The following is a 23,026-nucleotide window of genomic DNA, read 5'->3' on the forward strand; positions in this document are numbered from 1 at the left end:
TATGTATGGTAATGGATGTCAAGTAGGCTTATTGTGGTGATTATTTCACAATATATAAGATTTTAAATCATTATGGTGTATATATATCTAAAGCTAATATAGTGCCGTAAGGCAATTATACATTAATAAAATTGTCTTTTAGGGGTGCTTGGGTGACTCAGTCCATTATACATCCAACTCTTGATTTCTGCTCAGGCCATGATCTTGGAGTTTTGGAATCCAGCCTTGTGTAGGGCTCCAAGCTCAGCACGTAGTCTGCTTGAGATTCTCTTCCTTCCCTCTCCCTCTGCATCTCCCCCTGCTCACATAGGGTCTCTCTCACACTTGCTCTCTCTCTCTCTCTCTCTCTCTCTCTAAAATAAATAAATAAAATGTTTTTTCAAAAACTGTCTTTTAACAAATACTAAATAGATAATTCTGTTCACTCTAATCCAAGGTCTTCATGGGGTAGAAAGAGCAGCAGAGTAATTCTTCACATTGGGAAGTTCTTATAATACACAGGATCACATCTTCCCATACCACAAAGATTTAAAAACCACCTTCAAGGAGGCTTTCAATACAAACACCCAGTAATGCTATGCAAATACTTTTAAAAACAGAAGTGAGTTTCTGAGAAGTTAATCATAGGACAGATTATCGGGAAAGAAAGGATCTAGACCAGTGGTTTCCTATGTCAGATCCTCTGGAGGCCAAATAAGACTTAAAACAGGAAGTTTTTGTAACACACGCAGACCAAGACCAGACGTCCTCCGTGCTTGAGCTTGCTGGTGTCTTGCACCATGAAAAACAGAAATCTACTGCTCCCAGGTAGGTAGAATTATAACAATAATGACAGATTACTAGAGCTATCTGGGAACTCTATCCAGTTAGAGAATATTCTGTGTTCTTGATGATCTGATTTGTTTTCCCACTTTCTATAAAGGACAAAGGGAAAAGATTTTAAGAAGGATATTGGCTCATTTATATTGTCTCAAAGGAGAAAATCAGTAAAATTTATTCCCAGAGCCCATCCAACAAAGACTTCTCATTTTACTACCTCTATTGGTCCAGTTTCTCCAGAGAAACATAACCAATATAGTGTGTGTGTGTGTGTGTGTGTGTGTGTGAGGTGTGTGTATGTGTGAGAGAGAGAGAGAGAGAGAGAGAGAGAGAGAGAGAGAGAGATTCATTCATTTTAAGGAATTGGTTTATAAGATTGTGGAGGTTGGGAAGTTAATATCCTGCAGTGCAGGCCAGCAAGCTGGGACCCCAGGAAGACTTGATGTTACATCTCAAGTTTGAAGTCAATCTGGAAGCAGAATGCCTTCTTCCTCAGAGGAAGTCAGTCTTTTTCCTCCTAAGGTCTTCAACTGATTGGAGGAGGCCTACCCACATTATGGAGGGTAATCTGCTTTACTCAGAGTCTACTATTTAACTATTAATTTCATCCAAAAAACATCCACACAACAAAAAGAAAAAAAAAAACACGGGGAGTATCTTCTGATTCTGTATACTTTAAGTCCCTTGACTTCCCCTGGAGCTTGTCCTTCTAGCTGGTCTTCTGGAGGAGGGGCCTGTTGTGCTGATTTTCAGGTGTTAGCACTTGGGGGAGCTGCTCTGCCCCTGCCTGGTGCAGGGCTCAATGGGGGTTGTTTACCCTGTGAGGTCCCAGGAGGAACAACCCCAGTGGCGGCTGCAGCTCTGGAAACCTGGATTCAGCTCCCACGGTAACTCCGGAGCTCTCCGTCTGCAGGGCCTGGATGCTCCGGGGGTGGGGCCGCTGATCTGCTCAGCTCGGGGCAGGAGCGTCCTCCTGGTACTGGGCCCTCCCGGCCTCTGCCTGTCCGGGGGGAGGTCGGATCCTTTCCCCCGGGAAGGTTGGTGCAGCTCCTGCTTCTCCAGGACGGGGATCTCCTGTCCTGGGGACACTCGCCCTGGCCTCAGCCCGGCTCCTCGTGGGGCCCCTCCCCCTTGGAGGCCTTTTGTTTCTTTATTTCTTTTTCCCCGTCTTCCTACCTTGATAGAAGCGCAAACTCTTCTCACTGTAGCATTCCAGCGGGTCTCTCTTTAAATCTTAGGCCGAATTCGTAGATTTTCAGGATGATTTGGAGGTTATCTAGGTAATTTGGTGGGGACAGGTGATTTGGGGACCCTACTCTTCTGCCGTCTTGCCCCTCCTCAAACATCCACACAACAAATCTAAACTAGTGTTTGACCAAATGCCTGCGTGCTGTGGTACATGAAATTACCACCAAATTGATACATGAAATTAACCGTCCTGTCACCTATACTGTGTTTTTCACAAGGGTATATAACCAAACTCTCTGAAAATGCTAATGAGCTAAGAAAAACATCATCCTTTAGTCCATAGGCTTTGGGTGGTTGAAAGGGCAATAAAGATGCATAATGGGAAGGTCAGCTTAATTCTGATTAGCCTTTCTATCCTTTCATGCTTAGGATAATACCTGATACATAGCAAATTAAGTGTTCCTATATATTGTCCTCATTGGTTGTAATTTGTTTCCTGGTTGTGAAAATAACCACATTCTTATCATCTGATGTGTGGAACATGATTTTTTTTAATGCTGGGCACATTATAGGAAAATCCTGTAAAGGCCCTGAGATATTAAAAGGTTTTCATAGGGTTCATTGCCTCTCATGAATGGAATGACAGACTTTAACAGCTGGCCAGGTGATGATTGCCTGTGGGGTAGATTCCTTCCCACCTGCAATGGTTTTCATACCACGAGGCCTGTGACCCATTGCTCAGGACCAGCCTGGGAGAGAAAGGGAAAGGCTGTGCCCTCAGTGTGTTGTAGGAGGGCCAGGAGCTCCCTTGGAAGGAACCATAGAAACCACAGATGTTGCACCTGAAAAGGTGCAACATCTCCTTAATCAGGAGACGGTGGTTCCACCTGCCAGTGCCATAGTTCTCACCCCTCACCTGTCATCAGCTCCCCATCTCGTGATTCCAGGACTTCCTGACTAGCCAATGCCACTGTGAGCTGGGACTCAGGATTGGGGCTCTCTGATCCCTCAATACACACTCTTCTCATGGGCCATGAAACATGTATGTTGAACAGGGAGGGGAAGTGTTCCTGAAAGAGAAATGTTCAGGGTAGATTTCTGCCACTGCCAGAGAACAAAGAACCTGGCTATGGGCAGAGAACAGCAATCTAAGGACTTTGTGCTTCAAGATTTACCCCCTCCATTGGGAGAGGCTGGCATTTCTAAGTTTTGTCCCTTACATCAGCTGTCTGAATATATTCTGTCCCCTTACCTGTAGCACCAAGTCTCCGTGAGGATGGTATCCATTAGTGAATGACTCTTCAGGGAGTCCAGGGAGAGGGAGGTAATGGGACTGGTCCTCAATTCTACATAAGGTACCAGAGCCTTGTGGATGATGCTGGAAAGCTTTGCGCTGCAGGGCCAGAGCCACTTCCCCAGGAGGCAATGACCATGCCATCAGAGGTTGAAACTAGAGCTCCACTCTCCTCTCTTTGTTCTCTCGCTGTTTTTTTCTGCCCTAGAACTCTTGATGCTGCTGCTGTTGCCATTAGGAGCTTCAGCCCAGAAGACTAGAGGTGAGTCTGCCCAGACTGGAAACTGGGCAGAGCTGGGATAATGTGGGTTCAAGGTCCAGCTCACCACTGACTACATCTGACATGTAAGAAATTATTTCTCCTCTCTATGCCTCAATTTGCTTGTCTGTAAATTGGGGATAATCATTGTACCTATCCCCCATGGATGGAGTGAGGTTTAAAGTTTATGTGTGTGCAGAACAGGTAAAGACTGGTATGGAGCAGACTGTCAAATATGAGCTATTATCATGGTCACTGCTGTTATTACTGTGATTATTTTCATAAGACGAGGAAAGGACCCCCAAACCTGAAAGCTCAGGCTCTCTTCCTAGAATGAGCTCACGGGGAACTCCTGCCTCATGGTCATGGTTTGCCAATTTAAATTCCCTCCAACAGTGCGCAAGATTCCCTTTTCCCTATATCCTCACCAGCAGTTGTTATTCCTTGTCTTTTTTATAACAGCCATTCTGACAGGTGACGGTGATATCTTATTGTTTTGATTTGCATTTCCCTGATGATTTAGCAATGTTGAGTACATTTTCACGTACCTCTTGACTATTTGGATGTCTTCTTTGGAAAAATGTTTATTCAATCCTATACCTGTTGTTATTATTATTATTATTATTATTATTATTATTAATCTTTGGAAGGGTTTTTTTGCTATTGAATTGTATGAATTCTTTATATATTTTTAATGTTAATCCTTTATCAGACATATGATTGGCAAATATTTTCTCCCAAATTGTAGGTTGCCTTTTAATTTTTTTGGTGCTATCCCTGCTGTAAAAAAGTTTTTAGTTTAATATAGTCCCACTTGTCTATTTTTGCTTTTGTTGCCTTTGCTTTTGGCGTCAAGTCCAAAAAAATCATTGCCTACACCAATGTCAAAAAGCTTACTCTCTGTTTTCTTCCATGAACTTTATGATTTCCAGGTAGCATCATTTTTTAAATTATCAAATTTGGGCTCAAAGAGATTGAGTGACTTATCCAAAGTCTTACAACTAATAAAGTGGTAGAAGCATATCCAGGTATAAAACTAAGGGGTTTTTAAGTATTGGTGAGGATGTGGAGAAAAGGGAACCCTCATGCACTGTCAGTGGGAATGGAAACTGGTGTAGCCACTGTGGAAAACTATATGTAGGTTCCTCAAAAAATTAAAAATAGAAATACTATATGATCCAGTAATTATACTACTGGGTATTTACCCAAAGAAAACAAAAGAAACTTATTTACCCCAAAGATATAGATGTAGTGAAATGACAGGACACCTGCACTCCAATGTTCATAGCAGCAATGTCCACAATAGCCCAACTGTGGAAGGAACCACAATGTCCTTTGACAGATTAATGTATAAAGAAGATGTGGCATATATATTCAAAAAGATACATGCACCCTAACATTTACTACAGCATTATTTACTATGGCCAACACATGGAAGCAACTCAAGGGTCCATCATAGATGAAAGAATAAATAAGATGCAACATCTGGAGCACCTGGGTGTCTCAGTCTGTTAAGTGTCTGCCTTTGGCTCAGGTCATGATCCTAGAGTCCTGGGATCAAGCCCGGCATCAGGTTCCCTGCTCAACACAGTCTGCTTCTCCCTCTTGCTCTGCTCATTCTCTCTCTCCCTCTATCTCTCTAAAAATCAATAAAATATTTTTTTAAAAAAGATGTGACATCTGTCTGCAATGGAAAATTACCCATAAAAAAGACATCTTGCCATCTGCACTTATGCCAAGTACAGTAAGTCAAACTGAGAAAGACAAATGTCATGTGATTTCACATATATGTGGAATCTAAAATATAAAACTAACAAAACCAGCCTCTTAAATACAGAGAGCAAACTGATGGTTGTCAGAGGGGAGGTGGCAGGGGGATGGACAAAATAGATAAGGGGATTAGCTTAAAGCTATAAAATAAATAAGTCATAGAGATGAGAAGCACAGCATGAGGAATAGAGGCAATAATACTATAACAACATTGGTGACAAGTGATGACTACACTCACCATGGTGAGCACTGTGTAATGTCTAGAATTGTTTTTTTAATAATAAATTTATTTTTTATTGGTGTTCAATTTGCCAACATACAGAATAACACCCAGTGCTCATCCCGTCAAGTGCCCCCCTCAGTGCCCGCCACCCAGTCACCCCCACCCCCCGTCCTCCTCCCCTTCCACCACCCCTAGTTCGTTTCCCAGAGTTAGGAGTCTTCATATTCTGTCTCCCTTTCTGATATTTCCTACCCATTTCTTCTCCCTTCCCATCTATTCCCTTTCACTATTATTTATATTCCCCAAATGAATAAGACCATATAATGTTTGTCCTTCTCCGATTGACTTATTTCACTCAGCATAATACCCTCCAGTTCCATCCATGTTGAAGCAAATGGTGGGTATTTGTCATTTCTAATGGCTGAGTAATATTCCATTGTAGAATTGTTAAATTATTATGTTGTACATCTTGAACTAACATAAAACTATATGTTAATTATACTTCAATGAAAATACACTTTAAAAAAGAAAAAAGATTTCTTTTTTAAATATTTTATTAAAGCTCAATTTGCCAACATATAGTATAATACCCAGTGCTCATCCCATCAAATGCCCTCCTTAGTGCCTGTCACCCAGTCACCCCATTCCCCCCACCTACCTCCCCTTCTGCAACCCTTTGTTTGCTTCCCAGAGTTAGGAGTCTCTCCTGGTTTGTCTCCCTCTCTAATTAAAGAAAACATTTCTAAAGTCTGTTTTATTTAAGTATACGTGACACACAATGTTACATTAACTTCAGATGTACAACATAACGATTCAACAAATTTATACTATGTTCACCACAAGTGTAGCTACCATCTATCCCCATAAATCGACACATTGCTCTTACAATGTCATTGACTATATTCCTTATTCTGTGCCTTTTCTTCCCATATCTTATTCATTCCATAACGGATAGCCTGTATCTCCCACTCCCCTTCACCCAACCCCCAACTCCACTCTCCTCCTTCTTATTTATTCATGAGAGACAGAGAGAGAGAGAGAGAGGCAGAGGGAGAAGCAGGCTCCATGCAGGGAGCCCGACGTGGGACTCGATCCCGGGTCCCCAAGATCACACCCTGGGCTGAAGGCGGCGCTAAACCGCTGAGCCACCTGGGCTGCCCTGGGAGAAAACATTCTATCCCTGCATTTTGATGCATTCTTGTCTTGTTGGTTCTTATTTTTTTAAAGATTTATTTATATATTCATAAGAGACAGAGAGAGAGGCAGAGACACAGACAGAGGGAGAAGCAGGCTCCATGCAGGGAGCCTGACGTGGGACTCGATTCCGGGTTTCCAGGATCAGGCCTTGGGCGGAAGGCGGCGCTAAACCGCTGAGCCACCCGTGCCACCCTTGTTGGTTCTTATTAAACTGTTATTTTTAATCAGTGATGTGTAGCCCCAGCTCTGTGGGACCTGAAACTACTCAAAGGGGACCTAGCTCACAGGCATCTTTCCTCTCATTTTTAGAGAACAAGAAGAGATAAGAGGCAAGGAACCCACCCTGCAATGACTCAGATAGGAGTATCTTCCTGTTGTTTCTTCATTTCTCATATATTATGGGCTCTGATTAAAGGGAATTCTCCCCAGAGACATCCTGGGGCACCTGTAAAGGCTCGACATTGGGATTTGGGGGAGTGCTTGATGAGGATTGTAAGGTGACCTTGGGCCACTCTGAGTATGGGCCTGACCATCTGTTTCTATCATCAGGTGCAAATGATGCATATCATCACTCTGGACAGCCCCTAAGCTGCCTCAGCATCAAGGGTGGCCTTCTATGCTACTGCCACCCTGACTAGAGCCCACCACCCCAGGTCTCCAGTGGTGCAAACAGCACTACAGGGGAGGGTCTGGAGCCTGACTCAGTGCCTCTGTCCACCCCACAAGGCCTGCAGAGGAGGGTGGCCTTCCTGTCCCCATCATGCAAGGCACAGCAGTGCCTGAATCTAGGTGGACTCAAATCCAGCCAGAGAGCAGAGATGAGCAGAGCAGTAAGCAATATTTTGGAGCAGCTGGCTCTAGCTGAGATCTCCCCCAGGAGTGCTGCCTAGGAGCTGTGTCTTTCCAACATTCATCATGGGGTCAGACTAGAGACCAGGGCCTCTTCCCTGTAGGAACTTATTCCTTTGAGAAGTGATCCTTCACCTTGTTGTATTCCAGACATCAACATGTGTGAACCATCATTGAGAAAGTCCTGTGCAGCCTATGCTGACTGCCAGGGCATGGATGGGAAGTACTGCATGTGCGGCCCAGGACAGGAGCTTATTTCTGAGACAGCCTTCAGGAATGAGAGTGAGAACATGTGTCAAGGTAAGAATGACTTTGCACCTTCCAACTCCTCGTCCCTGCGGTTTGAGATTACTCAGCCCACTTTCTCCAAGCATCAGAGAACACCCTGGGCATCTACCTGGTATCCTGTCCCTTTCCAAACCTCAAGGCTCAGATACCTCCAACGTGCCACTCACACAGTCTTAGAACATCTTCTTTGACACATGGCACTTTATTTTCAGAAAACAGCAGGGTAGCATTCAAGATACTTCACAAGCTTACAGCATGTTATGTTTCAGTGCAATATCTGTCTTCCTCTGCTTCATCAGTAGCAGCCAAGATGAGACCTTCCCACCCCTCCCCAGAATCCACAAAGGCTCAGCCATGCCAGAATGTACCCAGGAACCCTGTCCAGAAATGTGGGAAGGGAGGAAATTCGAAGGTGGGCCTACCTTTTCTGACCAGCCCTGCCCCTGGCCAACAACCTTGCCTGGAGAAGATGCCTCCTGGCACTGTGAACTGCTTCTTGGCCTTTGTCTCTAGTTTCCCATGCAAGGCTCTTCCCTGAGCCTTTCTGATAATTTTAGTCCACAGGCTTGTGGGCAGATGACTAGGACCTGGAAGATGTTGTACAAGGGTGGGTGGGCAGAGTGATGTGGACCACCCTACACATACTCTGAGATTTAGGTGAATGGAGGAGGCTGCCATCTGGACTGGATGGAAAGAGAGGGTACTATTGCCAGACACCTGACCTACTTCCAAGGAGGTCAACCCAGGCCCTATTTTGACCCAGACCACTCAGAGACAGAAGATGGAGGCTGATCCCTACTTGGCATGGCCCACAGGTCTGCATCCCTGGTGGGAGGCCAAGGGCCAAGAACACAGAAACATCTGCCACCTTTCACCCATCAGCACCTGCTCCTCTCTTCAGCCACTCGCCCTCACCCACCACTGATCTTTCTCAGATGCAAATTCTCACCACTTTCTTTTAGTCTGGATAATTCCTTCATGGGAATCAGAAAAGGTAAATTCACTGCCCCAAAGCTGCCTGACTGGATCTCAACCCCACTGTTTACTACAGCCCTGGTGCTCACTGTCCAAGTGACCTTGCCTATCTGGCATCACCTTCATTCTCCTGACTCTTTCCCTCAAGCCCCTTAAAGGGCCTGGTTCAGGTGTGGTTCTTGGCTATCTCCAAGAAGCTGGAGTCTCACAGTTAGCATGGATGGGAGTTTACTGTCCCACCAGGACAACCAGGATTCCAAGAGTTATGCAGGCAGTGAGAATCCACCTGGGAAAAGTCAGGACAAAGGCCATCTCTGGGAACCATGACAGGTCCTGGTAGGGAATGCAGCATTTCCCCTGTACTCAGTTCCCAGAAAGGCCCACCCTGGACTTGTCCAAGTCCTTAGGCTGGGACTCAGGTGGCCATGATGTCCCCACTCCACTTGGGAACCACCCAGGGAAGCTGAGGGCACTAGGCCTGACAGAGTAAGAGGGCTTGGGCCACTTCCATCCACATATGGACAGCAGAGGATCTAGCCACACTATTCTCCCATAAGAGGCTCCATGTGAAATAGAAAAGGCACCCACTCACCACAGAAGAGAGCACGGGGCCTTCTCCAGGCATATTTCTGCTATTGCCAGAGAACACAGAACATGCATATGGGCAAGACACTTGGATTTGAAGAGTTTCTCCTTCAAGATGTACTCCCTTTCTTTGGGAGAGGTTGGAGTCTCTAGGTTGTGTCTCTGACATCAGCTGTCTGTGTGTTCTCTGTCCTCTCACATGTAGCACCTCGGGTCCCATAAAGGCTATGGTTATCTTGATTGACTTCTCAGGGAGTCCAGGGAGATGGAGGAGACAAGCTGAGTCTTGTTCTGTGTTCACTATAGGAGGCTTGTGGATTCTGCTGGAAAGCCTGGGCTACAGGCAGAAACACCCGCCAGGATGCAATAACCTTGCAGACACTGGTTGAAACTGGAGCTTGACTATTCTCTCTTTGTCATCTGTTTTTCTTCCCTAGGGATGTTGGTGCTGCTGCTGTTGACACTGGGACCTGTACAGAAACTGAGAGGTGAGTCTGCCCAGCCAGCTCCATTGGTGACATAAGCTGAGGAGTGCATGCTGGGGTTTGGATTGTCTCACCGACAAGCAGTGGGGAAAGAATCTTATTCCACAGATAAGGCTCACAGATGGTCTTCTGGGTATAAGAGAAGCTGCTTCCTCCTCCCAAAATATCCAGAGTTTCCTGAGCTCTTCCAATGGCAGCCATCCCTTCCCTACCCTCCTCTGCTCTACTCCTGGACCCCCAAGCTGGCAGCTAGCTCCCTCCATTTCTTGAGCCTTCTGACTGTGGCCTTTGTTCCCACAGTCTCTGCCCCCACAGACTGTGCTCCGTGGTGCCCTCTGAAATCCACATGTGTCAATGCCACCGCCTGTCGCTGCTCTCCGGGTTTCAGTTCTTTGTCTGGGGAGATCTTCACCAGCCGCTTGGACAGTTGTCATGGTACAGGGGTTTGAGGGGGGGAGGGGCACAGACACAGTTAGTGGAGATGAGGGGGAATGGGGGGACACCTCAAGCCCTCAGCCTCACTGAGAGCATCACCCAGCACTTCAACAAGGAAAAAAGATGACAAAGCAAATAGAGTAGGAGGGAAGTGGACAATCAGGTTTTCATGATCAGTAGGTAGAGTGATGAGAGCTTACACAGCAGAGCTGGGCTACGTGGGTTCAAGGTCCAGCTCACCACTGATTATACCTGACATGTAAGAAATTATTTCTCCTCTCTATGCCTCAGTTTTCTTGCCTGTAAATTGGGGATAATCATTGTACCTACCCCCCATGGATGACGTGAGGTTTAAACTTTACATGTGTGGGAAACGAACTAGGGGTGGTGGAAGGGGAGGAGGGCAGGGGGTGGGGGTGAATGGGTGACAGGCACTGAGGGGGGCACTTGACGGGATGAGCACTGGGTGTTATTCTGTATGTTGGCAAATTGAACACCAATAAAAAATAAATTTATTATAAAAAATAAATTTATTATTAAAAAAAGAACAGATAAAGCCTAGTACAGAGCAGACTGTCAAACACAAGCTTTTATCATGGTCACTGCTGTTATTATTGTGATGATTCTCATAGCGCAAGGAAAGAGAAGTAGTGGAAGCAACAAGAGGAGAGAAACACTCAGGGCCTGGAAGCTCAGGTTCTCCTCCTACCTCGCTCCTCACAGCAGCCCCATGAGACAAGCAGTTAGCATGGCTTTTCCTTCCCACTTACATCCATTCTTCCCACTCCGCCCCCACACCCAAACAACCCCTCCCCACCTCCGGTACTCACTCATCTGCTCTCTCCATGAGTTCTAGTTTGTTTGTTGTTTGTTTTTAAATTCCGCATATAAGTGAAATCATGTGGCATCTGTCCTTCTCTGTCTGACTTGTCTCGCTTAGCATAATGCCTTCAAGATCAATCCATGTCATTGCAAATGGTGGGACTGCCTTCTCTTTTATGGCTGAATGATATTCCCCTGTATAAATACACCCACTTTTTCATTATCCACTCATGCATTGATAGAAACAGATTATTTGCCTAGTATAAATAAAACTGCAATGAACACAAGGGCACGGATATCTTTTCAAGTGAGTGTCTGGTTCCTTCAAATAAATATCCAGAAATGAAATTACTGAATCATTTTTAATTTTTTGAGGAACCTCCAGAATTTTTCCCACAGTGGCTGCACTAATTTGCATTCCTTCCAACAGGACACAAGATACCCTTTTCCCCACATTGTCACCAATACTTGTTATTTCTTAACTTTTTTTTAATAGCCATTCCCACAGTTGTGAGATGATATCACAGTATGGTTTGGATTCACATCTCCTTGATGATGAATGATGAAATGAATGAGTACCTTTTCATGTACCCGTTGGCCACTTGGATATCTTTGGAAAATGCTTATTCAGATCTACTCCCCATTTTTAAGTTGGATTGTTTAGGTTTTATCTGTTGTGTTAAATGAGTTCTTTATATTTTTTGAATGTTAATCACTTCTCAGATATATGATCTGCAAATATATTCTCCTAAATTATAGATTGCCTTTTCACTTTGTAGATGGTTTCCCTTGCTGTTCAGAAGCTTTTTAGTTTGGTGTGTTCCCACTTCTTTATCTTTGTGTTTGGAGTCAAATCCAAAAAAATCTATGCCGAGACCAATTTCAAAGAGCTTATCCCATGGTTTTTTTTTTTTCTATGAATTTTATGCCTTCATCTTTTTATTTTTTTTATTTTTTTTAACTTTTATTTATTTAGGATAGGCACACAGTGAGAGAGAGAGAGGCAGAGACACAGGCAGAGGGAGAAGCAGGCTCCATGCCCCGGGAGCCCGACGTGGGATTCGATCCCGGATATCCAGGACCGCGCCCTGGGCCAAAGGCAGGCGCCAAACCGCTGCGCCACCCAGGGATCCCGCCTTCATCTTTTTAAAAGATCATAATTGGGCTCAAAGAGATTGATTTATCCAAAGGCACAATTAATAAGGTCATAGAACCTAGATCAAGGTCTAAAACAAAAGAGCTTTTATTCTTCAAGAATGCAAGATCATAAAAGAAATTTATATGCTTTAAATATGGTTAACAAGGTAAATTTTATGTTATGGGCATTTTACAACAATAAAAAATAGTGGAGAAAAGGGGAAATGAACAATTTTTGCACCAAGAAATATTCTTCTACTCAAAATCATCTTAGATGCATATTTATTGATAATAAGGGAAAATGTTCCTGATATGTTTGAAAAGCAGAGGGAAAAAAATAACCTAAATCATCCAATGGTCCATGTAGTAGACTTACAGTTGATTTTCTTTGTTCTTATTTTTCACATTTTCTTTGTTTTCTAAGTATCCACGTGTCATTGGGAAGAAGATGTTATCAGATTTAAAAAAGAAAAGATATCATTGTGACTATTAGCCAGTCTTGATGCATTTGCACATGTGTCTGTCATGGAGATTCATGGCTGGGTGATCATGCTGAGGAGATCCTACTGCTAATATAACTGGATCCCAGCTCCTTTCTGGATTCATATCTATCTGGTTGAGGGGTTTCCTGTCCTCATGCCTTCCACACCTTGCACCTCATTCTCAACCGTCTCCTTTGAGTAGCTCAGGGACTCAAAGAGCTGAGGCTGGACACTGTTGGCTAAATACAGCAACAGTTTTATAAGAACCATGGACGCAAAAATGAGTAAGAATGCAGGGACAGAATATTTGGTCTTGTACATTCCAATCAAGGGAACAAGACTTTGAGAGTCTGAAATGACTCAGCATGATGCTGAGCAGTTTCCCACCAGAAATTGTGGACTTCCTTCTAAGGCCCCAGGTCCAGGCTATGGGACCATAGCACCAGGACATGACAGATGTGGGAAGATGCACACCTGATCCATTCATGTTCACCCCCATCTGGGCAATTGGAATGCCCTCTCCTCTTTTTAGATGGTGGCAATGGTGAGAGACCTGTCCTCAAGGTTGTGGGGTGGGGTGGAGGCCCAGCTCTGTGAGTCCCTGAGCTATTAAAAGAGGATCTGGCTATGGATATCTTTCCTGTCATGTTTAAAGAACAGGTAGAGATAAGATGCCAGAAAACATCCCCAATGGCTTAGCTGTGTGCAGCTTCTTCATTTCACATCCCCAATGTCTTTTATAAGAGAGGACATCCCTCCAGAGTGGAGATAGTATGACTCCCACAGAGACATCTTGGAGAACCTTAAAAATGCCTGACATTGGGATATTAAAGTAGCAGGTAATAAAGACTGTGGGATTTACTAGGGTCACAGTGAGTAATCAGAGGTAGAAGCTGTCAATGGGCAGGGGCCTGACCACCTGGCTTTGTCCTCAGGTGTGAATGAGTGTTATCCTGGACAGATTCCAGCCATGACTCCCTTCACTGAATCAGCATTGAGAGTGGCCTTCAGTGCCACTAGTCACCCTGACTGGAACCCACCCCCACATCTCCAGTAGTGCAAACAGGGACTCAGTGCCTCCATCCTCCCTACAAGGCCTGCAGAAGGGGATACAGATCTCCTTCCAGCCCCCGTCATGGTACAGCAGAGTGTCTGAATCTAGGTGCCCTCAGGGCCAGCCAGAGAGTAGAGATGAGCAGAGCAGGCAGCAGACTTTCTAGAGTGGCTGGCTCCAGCTCAGACCTGCTCCAGGAATGCCACCTGCAAACTGAGTTCTCTCCAGTCCTGTTGGCAGAGTCAGGCTGGAGGTAGGCCTCTGCCCTGTAGGAACTCACACCTTTGGGAGGTGACCCTTTGTCCTGTTGTGTTCTAGACATCAATGAGTGTGGACCACCCCCAACAGTGTCCTGTGGAAAGTTAGCAGACTGTCAGAACACAGAGGGGAGCTACTACTGCATGTGCATCCCAGGATATGTGCTTGCTTCTGGGGAAACAATGTTCATGGATGAGAGTGAGAATACGTGTCAAGGTAAGAACCTCCCCATCTTCCATACCCTCATCCATGAGGCTTAATCTGCTCCACTTTCTCCAGGCATCAGACAGCCATCCTCAGCACCTACCCAGTCACCCATCCAGCTTTAAACCCCAGGGCTCAGAGCCCTCTGCAGAGGGTCACTTTAAAGCATCCCCTTGCCCCCCTGCTATCTTATTTTTGTAAAATAAAAAAAAAAGGATGGCACTCAAGATATTTCAGAAAAACTGGGGCATCTGGGTGTCTCAGTGGCTGAGCATATGCCTTTGGCTCACATTGTGATCCCAGGGTTCTGGAATCGAGTCCCACATTGGGCTCCCTGCAGGGAGCCTGCTTCTCCCTCTGCCTATGTCTCTGCCTCTCTCTGTGTGTGTCTCTCATGAATAAATAAATAAAATATTTTTTAAAAAAAGATATTTCAGGAACTCACAGGATATTGTTTCCAGTGCAAAATCCCTTCTCATCATCATCAACTGCCAGGATGAGACCTTTCCTCTGCAGAGCCTACTTGGGTTTACCCATGTCAGGAAACCTCAGACTTCCTGGCCATGTTGGACCCAGGAACCCCATCCAGAAACACTGCAATGGGAATATGGGAGGGCCAGCCCCCTTTCCTGGGCCAGCATTCTCCCTGGGCAACAGTTATGACATCTAGGCGCCCCTTCTCAGCTACCCAGCCTCTGTCTATTTCCCTGCACAAAGCTTACCCTGACTGTCCCAAATAATTTCAGTTCATAATACTACGAGCAGACCAGATGACCAGAACCCAGAAGGATGTTGTGTCAAGCCTAAGCTGGATAACAAGGATCCACCATACACACATGGAGAGCTGGATGATAAGAGGTTTTCATCTAGAAGAGGTACCAATGGAAGTTATCATTGAACACCAGCAAGTAAGCAGTTGCCGTGATGGAATTAAAACAAAGTCCATCACTGGGAGCCAGACAGGATCTTGACTGGGAACTGTGGCACTTTCCCTGCACATGGTTCCCTAGAAGACCTACTCTGGCCTTTGTCCAAATGCTCAGGCTAGGACATAGATGGCCATGATTTCTTCACCTTGGCTTAAAGCTGCCCAGGGAAGCTGAGGGCATTGGGGCTGAAGACAGGGAGGACTCAGTCCAATTCCATCCACACCTAGATAGCTGAGCATCTGGGCCACCACATTGACCCATAGTGCATCTCTGTATGAATAAGAAAAGGCACCCACTCAACAGGGAGGAGACATAGGGCCTTCCTAATGCTTATATGCCCAAACTAGGGTCCCTAAATAACCAAGTGACCACCTGGGAATTTACCTAGCCTTACCTATCCCCAGACCACTCCCCTCAACACACACACACACAGAGATTCTCACACCTAGTGAACCACCGTTATCCCCTGCAGGCATCTTTTTCCCCACCTGGACTCCACCCCGTGGAATCAAGAGCCAGGTGAGTGGCCCCAGCAGGGACCATAAGACAGGAAATCCTTCCTTAAAGCATGAGCCCCTTACCCTGCCTGGCCACCATTTTCCTCAAGCTTCAGGACCCACACTGAGGCTCTTTGACTTCCTCATCTCCCCTCTCCCCAGACACTCTCTCGCTTCTTTCAAAGAGTCCAAGATCTGCACAGAGAGTTCAAACCAGACTTTGTCCAGAACACCATCCAGGTAAGACCAGAATCCAGGGGAAACAAATTGGAGGCATCCCATCAAGGCTCTCTGAGGCCCCACCTCTCCCAGGGTGGGCAGGAAAAGCAAACATCCAAGTATTTGTACTCACTATTAGACACCTACTTGCACTTACAACCCTTCCTCTTACTATTCCTGGAATTTGGGCTGATGTCATCCTTGGCATTCATGAGTAGGATTGACCATGAGTGGCTGGATTGCAGGGGTAATCCCAGGATATCCCAAACAATGCCACTTTGATCCCCCAAATAGATAGTCTCTAGGATCTTTACTCTGAGGCTAAGTGGACAGCCTTTTCATGCAGTCTGCCTGGCCCATGAATCACTTACTTCAGCAGCTGCTTTCCCCCAGGACCTCATACAGGGGGTAGATGAGCTGCTGGAGACCCCCGAGGACCTGAAGGCCCTGCCTCGCTCAGAGCAACACCGTGTGGCCACTAATCTGCTCACTGGCCTGGAGAATTCCCTGAGAAATATGAGCCAGGCTCTGTCCAATGGGACATTGACCTTCAATGCATCTGCAGGCACAGGTAAGTACTGGGCTCCTGCTCTGCCCGTTCCCCACCTCATTTGTTGCCTGATCTCACTGGAGCAGAGAGACCATACTTGTATCTTAGTGTTACAGTTATAAACAACTTTTAAAAAGTGGTTAAAAAGAAATGAATAAATTATGCTAAGTAAAATAAGTCATAGAAGGACAGTGTCATGTGATCTTACTTATATGTGGAATCTTTAAAAAAAACACACACACACAAACACAAACTCATAGATACAGATTGGTGGTTGCCAGCGGTGGGGATGAGAAGGGTATTCGTGCGGTGTGTGGATGTGGGCAGTGAGCTAAATGGGTGAAGGAGGTCAGGAGATACAAAATAAATAAGCCATGGGATGTAAGGCACAGCATTGTGACTATAATTACTAATATGATGTTACATATTTCAAAGTTGCTGCAAGAGTAAATCTTGAAAGTTCTTATCACAGGGGAAAAAAAATTTTTGACTGTGTGGTGCCAGATCTTACCTAGGCTTTCTGTGGTGATCCTTTTGCAATATATACAAATAAGAAATCATTATGTTGTACACTTGAAACTAGTATAGTGTTCTAATAAAAAAGGAAATGAATAAAAGTATAACTAGGGATCCCTGGGTGGCGCAGCGGTTTGGCGCCTGCCTTTGGCCCAGGGCGCGATCCTGGAGACCCGGGATCGAATCCCACATCGGGCTCCCGGTGTATGGAGCCTGCTTCTCCCTCTGCCTGTGTCTCTGCCTCTCTCTCTCTCACTGTGTGCCTATCATAAATAAATAAAAAAAAAGTATAACTAATATACATGTTAATACAAAATAAATTATGAGCAGATGAATTAATGATAGTGAAGAATTTAAGAGAAAGGAGAAATGGCTTCCCAAGAAAGCAATTTATTTAATTTGGATTAATATGAATTTAATACAGTCTGATATTTAAGTGTTTTATTTGAGGTAAAATTCATGTACCATAAAATTCTCCATTTTAAACAAAGTGTGCAATTCAGTGGCATTTATTTTTTAAGATTTATTTATTTATTTTAGAGGGAGAGAGAAGGCAAGAGCAGTGGGGAGGGACATAGAGAGAAGAAAATCCTCAAGCAGACTCCAAGTCGAGAAGGAGCCTGATGCAAGGCTCTCTCCCATGACACTGAGATCATGACCTGAGCTGAAATCAAGAGTCAGATGCTCAACCAACTGAGCCACCCAGGTGCCCAAATTCAGTGGCATTTAGTACACTACAAAGTTGTAATCATCGCCTGTACTTCTAAAATATATTCATCAGCCCTGAAGTAAGCACTGTGCCTCCTTCAGGAGTCATTCCTCATTTCTCCCCTCCCTCAATCCCTGGCCACACCGGTCTGTTTTCTATGCCTGTTCTGGACATTTCATATAGAGAGAATCATGCACTATGTTGCTTCATAGTGTGGCTTCTTTTACCTAGTATAATGTTTTCAAGGTTCATCCATGATGTAGATTCTATCAGTGTTTCATTCTTTCTTATGGCTGAATAATATTCCATTGCATATGGATACAGCACCTGTTCAGCCCTCCATGCACTGATGAACATTTAGTTTGTTGCCACTTTTCAACTATTGTGAATAGTGCTACTATGAAAATGGGTTCATGTTTTTTGGATGAATAACTGTTTTCAGTTCTTTGGGGATACACAATTAGCATTGGAGTTTGTGAGTTATAGGGTAATTCTATGTTCAACATTTTGAGAACCACCAAATTATTTTCCATCCCCACCAGAAATGGGCTCCAATTTCTACACCTTCAGCAACACTTGGTACTTTCCTTTTTTTGTTTTTGTTTGTTTGTTTGTTTGTTTTTTGTTTGTTTGTTTGTTTTCCTGTAGTCTTTTCAGTATATGTCAGGGGATATCTCATGGTGGTTTTGATTTGCACTTCTCTGATGATTCATGATGTTTCACATCTTTTTCTGTAAATTGTTGAACATATGTGTAAATTCTTGGAGAAATGTCTATGCAAGTCCTTTGACTATGTTTTAATTCATTTGGCTTTTCGTTGTTGAGCTGTAAGAGTTCTTTATGTATTCTGATAGTAGACTCTTTTATTTTTTTATATTTTATTTAAATTCAATTTGTCAACATATAGTATAACACCTAGTGCTCATCTCATCATGTGCCCTCCTTAATGCCTGCCACCCATTTACCCTACCCCCCTCACCCACCTCCCCTCCTGCAACCTCTTAATTGTTTCCCAGAGTTAGGAGTCTCTCATGGTTTGTCTTCCTCTCTGATTTTTCCCCACTCAGTTTCTCTCCTCTCTCTTATGGTCCCTTTCACTATTTCTTATATTCTACATATGAGTGAAATCATATGATAACTGTCTTTCTCCAAGTGACTTCTTTCATTCAGCATAATACCCTCCAGTGCCATCCATGTCAATGTAAATGGTAGGTATTCATCCTCTCTGATGACTGGGTATTATTCCCTTGTATATATATGCCACATCTTCTTTATCCATTCATCTATTGAAAGACATCATGGCTCCTTCCACAGTTTGGCTATTGTGGACATTGCTGCTATGGACATTGGAGTTCAGGTGTGCTCTCTATGACACGTATGATCCACTAATTTTTTCTCCCACTCCATAGATTATCTTTGCACTTTCTCCATGGTCTTTCACTTTAATGAATAGATGCTTCCATTGTGATGAAATTCATTTTCTCTGTTTTTTTTTTTCTTTTGCGAAATGGATATTTGGTGTCATACCTAAGAATCCACTGCCAAATCCAAGGCCATGAAGATTTCTCCAAAGTGTGTTTTCTCCAAAGTGTTCTAGTTTTAGCTCATAAATGTAGGTCTTTCAGCTGAATGGATGAAGAGAATGTGTTTTGTATATATATGTTATATATATATATAATATAAATGTGGTTTGTATATATATGTATATATATGGATGCAATGAATATTACTTGACCATCAAAAAGAATGAAATCTTGCCATTTGTAACAACATGGATGGAACTAGAGAGTATTATGCTAAGTGAAATAAGTCAGAGAAAGAAAAATATCTTATGATTTCACTCATATGTGGAATTTAAGAAACAAAACAAATGAACTTAGGCAAAGGGTAGGAAAAATAAAATAAGATAAAATCAGGAAGGGAGACAAACCATAAGAGACACTTAACTATAGGAAACAAACTGAGGGTTGCTGGAAGGGAGGGCAGTAGGGGATGGGGTAACTGGATGATAGGCATTAAGGAGGACACTTGATGTAATGGGCACTGGGTGCTATATGCAACTGATGCATCACTAAATTCTACCTCTGAAACATATAATACACTATATATTAATTAAATTGAATTTAAATTTTAAAAAATGAAATAAATTTTTAAAAAATTAAATGTAAGTCTTTGACTCATTTTGAATTAATTTTTCCAGCTTCCTTTTTTGTGTGTGGATAGCCAGATGTGCCAGGACTTGTGCCAGTTTTTGTTGAGAGACTTCTCTTTTTCCACTGAAGGGTCTTGGCACCAGTTGTTGGAAATTAATGAACCAGAGATGTATGGGTTTGTTTCTGGACTTTCAATTCTATTTTACTGGTCTGTGTGACTCTCTTTATGTCAGTGCCCTACTGTTCTGATTACTGTAAGTTAGTAATCAGTTTTGAAATTAGAAGGTGTAAGTACTCCAATTTTTTTTTTTTAGTACTCCAATTTTGTTTTTCATTTTCAGGATAGTTTTCAGTATTTGGCCCACTTGCAATGCCCTGTGAAGATTAGGATGAGCTTTTTCATTTCTGCAAAATTAAATAATTAAAACTATTTTGGAATCCTGCTAGAGACTGCATTGAATCTGTACGTCTCTGAGAGGACTACTGCCATAATAATAATGAATCTTCCACCCATGAACATGGTTTACAGTTTTCTATGTACAAGTCTTGAGCAATCTTGCATAAAATTATTCCTCATATTTTATTGATGATTTTGGCATCTATGTTCATAACAGATTGGTTTATAGTTTTATTTTCTTGTGATGTTTTTTTTATTGGAGTTCAATTTGCCAACATATAGCATAACACCCAGTGCTCATCCCGTCAAGTGCCCCCCTCAGTGCCCGTCATCTAGTCCCCCCAAACCCCCACCCACCTCCCCTTTCACCACCCCTTGTTCATTTCCCAGAGCTAGGTGTCTCTCATGTTTTGTCACCCTCACTGATATTTTCACTCATTTTCTCCCCTTTCCCCTTTATTTCCTTTCACTATTTTTTATAAATTTATTTTTTTATTGGTGTTCAATTTGCCAACATACAGAATAACACCCAGTGCTCATCCCGTCAAGTGCCCCCCTCAGTGCCCGTCACCCAGTCACCCCCACCCCCCACCCACCTCCCCTTCCACCACCCCTAGTTCGTTTCCCAGAGTTAGGCTTTCATGTTCTGTCCCCCTTTCTGATATTTCCCACTCATTTTTTCTCCTTTCCCCTTTATTCCCTTTCACTATTTTTTATATTCCCCAAACGAATGAGACCATATAATGTTTGGCAAGTTGAATTTAAATAAAATACTAAAATTACATATGCTATCTAAAATATGCATATGCTATATTATACTTATATATTATGTGTGCATTCCATAAATTATACAATATGTAATATTCAACATCATATTATATATTATATGGTTTTTGTGTATTTTTATATTATATACACAGTATCTATATTATAGATTTATGTAATGTATTAAATATTTTTATAAAAATATATCTATATACACACATAAAATGATATTATACCAACCATTACAGCCACAAATACTAACTTACTCCCTTATATAACTCTGACATCATACAGACCTGTCCCTGAAACTGTGGGAGCAAGGAGACAGAAATGTCATCTTGAGTCAGAATCAGGTGAAGATGATGTTGAACTGGGATGTGGTGCATGATTCTGGTGACTCAGGTAATGGCCAAGATGGGAGGAAGCTCACAAGATGCCAAAGGATGTGACAAACAGGGAACTGAAGATTAAAGGGAAAGGGGGCTTTGGTGGGACCACAAAGAGTCCATCTGAGGAGGACGGGGTTCATTGTGCACCGCAAGATATCAACATCGGTCTCGTCCTGCAGGCCCTTCTGTGGTGGGCCTCATCTCCACTCCGGGGATGGGCAAGTTGCTGGCTGAAGCCCCTCTGGTCGTGGAGCCTGAGAAGCAGGCAGTTCTGCATGAGGCACACAAGATCTCGCTGCAAGAACCCTCCCCTGTCCTGCTCTCAGATGTCATCTCTGCATTTATGAGCAACAAGGTCACCCAGAATCTCAGTTCCCCCGTCACTTTCATCTTCTCCCACCATGTGAGTGCTGATGGCATGGGGCTGTGGATGTGGAAGGAACCTGGGTCCTGGGCACAGCCTCGCTGCCTAACTCAGCCTTGAGGTTCTGCGGGAGGTCCCCCATTAGTGCATCATTCCCCCAGGAAAGCCCTTTGCAAGCCAGCTTTGGATAAGCATTTCTGAGCACCAGAACCACCAACTCCCACCTATGTTTTTCCTACAGTCAGTGACCGCTGGGCCAACACAAAAGGTGTTCTGTGTCTTCTGGGAGCACAGTCAGGATGGATCTGGTCATTGGTCCACCAGAGGCTGCACAATGGTGAACAGTAGAGATACCAGCACCACCTGCCAGTGCACCCACCTCAGCAGCTTTGCCGTCCTCATGGCCCACTATGATGTGCAGGTGAGAGCCTTGAAAGGGGCTGCACCTCATGTCTATTACTTTTTAAAAAAAAAAACAGATGTTTATATCTTGTGGTTTCTTCAGAGCAGCAGTCAGTCATGGTGTGGCTCAGTTGCTGTTCAGGGTCTTACAAGTCTGAAATCAGCCAGAGCCGCATCCTCCTCTGAGGCTCAGGGTCCTCCTGTGAGCTCCCTGGTTGCTGGCAGGTTTCAGTTCCTTGCAGTTGTAAGACTGGGGTTCCACTTTCTAGCAAACTGTGAGCAGGGGACCCTGCTCAGCTCCTAGGGGCTACCTCCATTCCTTCTGTCATGGGCTCTTACAGTGTATTGCCATTTTTAACCAGAGGCCAGCAGGAGGAGCCCTCTCACCGCAAACACTCAAACTTTGAATCTTCTCTCAGAGTACCCAGAGCTTTTAAGAGCTAACATGATTAGGCCAGGCCCACCCACAATAGACACAGGACCGGAATTACAGCTCCAAAATCCTTTCACAGCAGCACCTTAAATGGCTTTAACTGAAGAAACTGTGTGTACACATTCTATCATTGCCAAATTAAAATTCTGCCTATCACAGGGGTCTTCAGGACAGGAAGGCTGTAGACAGGGGCTCTCTGGGGCCTTAAAAGAAAGATTCCGTGGTGGCAGAGGTCCAATGGGGCCAGGAAAGCCAGTGAGTGAAAGTGGGTTAGGAGTTATGTTTGCCTGCTCCCCTGGCCACGTGAACTGGTTACTTCCTCTGGATTACAACCAAAGACTTACTTAGGTGATCTGTAAAGTAAAATAAACCGTTGGGG

The 23,026-nt window shown here is 44.0% G+C and overlaps 1 protein-coding gene across 3 annotated transcripts in view; it reads left to right on the plus strand.

The window, feature by feature from the left end:
- Nucleotides 1–605: 605 nt before the first annotated feature.
- LOC112666643 (adhesion G protein-coupled receptor E2-like) overlaps nucleotides 606–23,026 on the plus strand; it is a 30,533-nt gene continuing 8,112 nt past the window's right edge. The window contains exons 1-13 of one of the 3 annotated variants that reach the window (XM_025457825.3): nucleotides 609–807; nucleotides 3,510–3,563; nucleotides 7,750–7,899; nucleotides 9,885–9,935; nucleotides 10,233–10,367; nucleotides 14,181–14,336; nucleotides 15,071–15,199; nucleotides 15,726–15,772; nucleotides 15,913–15,990; nucleotides 16,363–16,540; nucleotides 21,354–21,461; nucleotides 21,628–21,851; nucleotides 22,054–22,233. In XM_025457825.3, the coding sequence (XP_025313610.1) occupies nucleotides 780–807; nucleotides 3,510–3,563; nucleotides 7,750–7,899; nucleotides 9,885–9,935; nucleotides 10,233–10,367; nucleotides 14,181–14,336; nucleotides 15,071–15,199; nucleotides 15,726–15,772; nucleotides 15,913–15,990; nucleotides 16,363–16,540; nucleotides 21,354–21,461; nucleotides 21,628–21,851; nucleotides 22,054–22,233 (1,518 nt within the window). In that variant the 5' untranslated portion in view covers nucleotides 609–779. Of the gene's footprint in view, nucleotides 808–3,509; nucleotides 3,564–7,749; nucleotides 7,900–9,884; nucleotides 9,936–10,232; nucleotides 10,368–14,180; nucleotides 14,337–15,070; nucleotides 15,200–15,725; nucleotides 15,773–15,912; nucleotides 15,991–16,362; nucleotides 16,541–21,353; nucleotides 21,462–21,627; nucleotides 21,852–22,053; nucleotides 22,234–23,026 lie in introns of all 3 variants that reach the window. The other 2 variants (XM_025457827.3, XM_025457826.3) reach the window with 2 other exon arrangements.

The sequence above is a fragment of the Canis lupus genome, chromosome 20 (assembly GCF_003254725.2).
Source record: "Canis lupus dingo isolate Sandy chromosome 20, ASM325472v2, whole genome shotgun sequence".
NCBI classification, from domain to species: domain Eukaryota; kingdom Metazoa; phylum Chordata; class Mammalia; order Carnivora; family Canidae; genus Canis; species Canis lupus.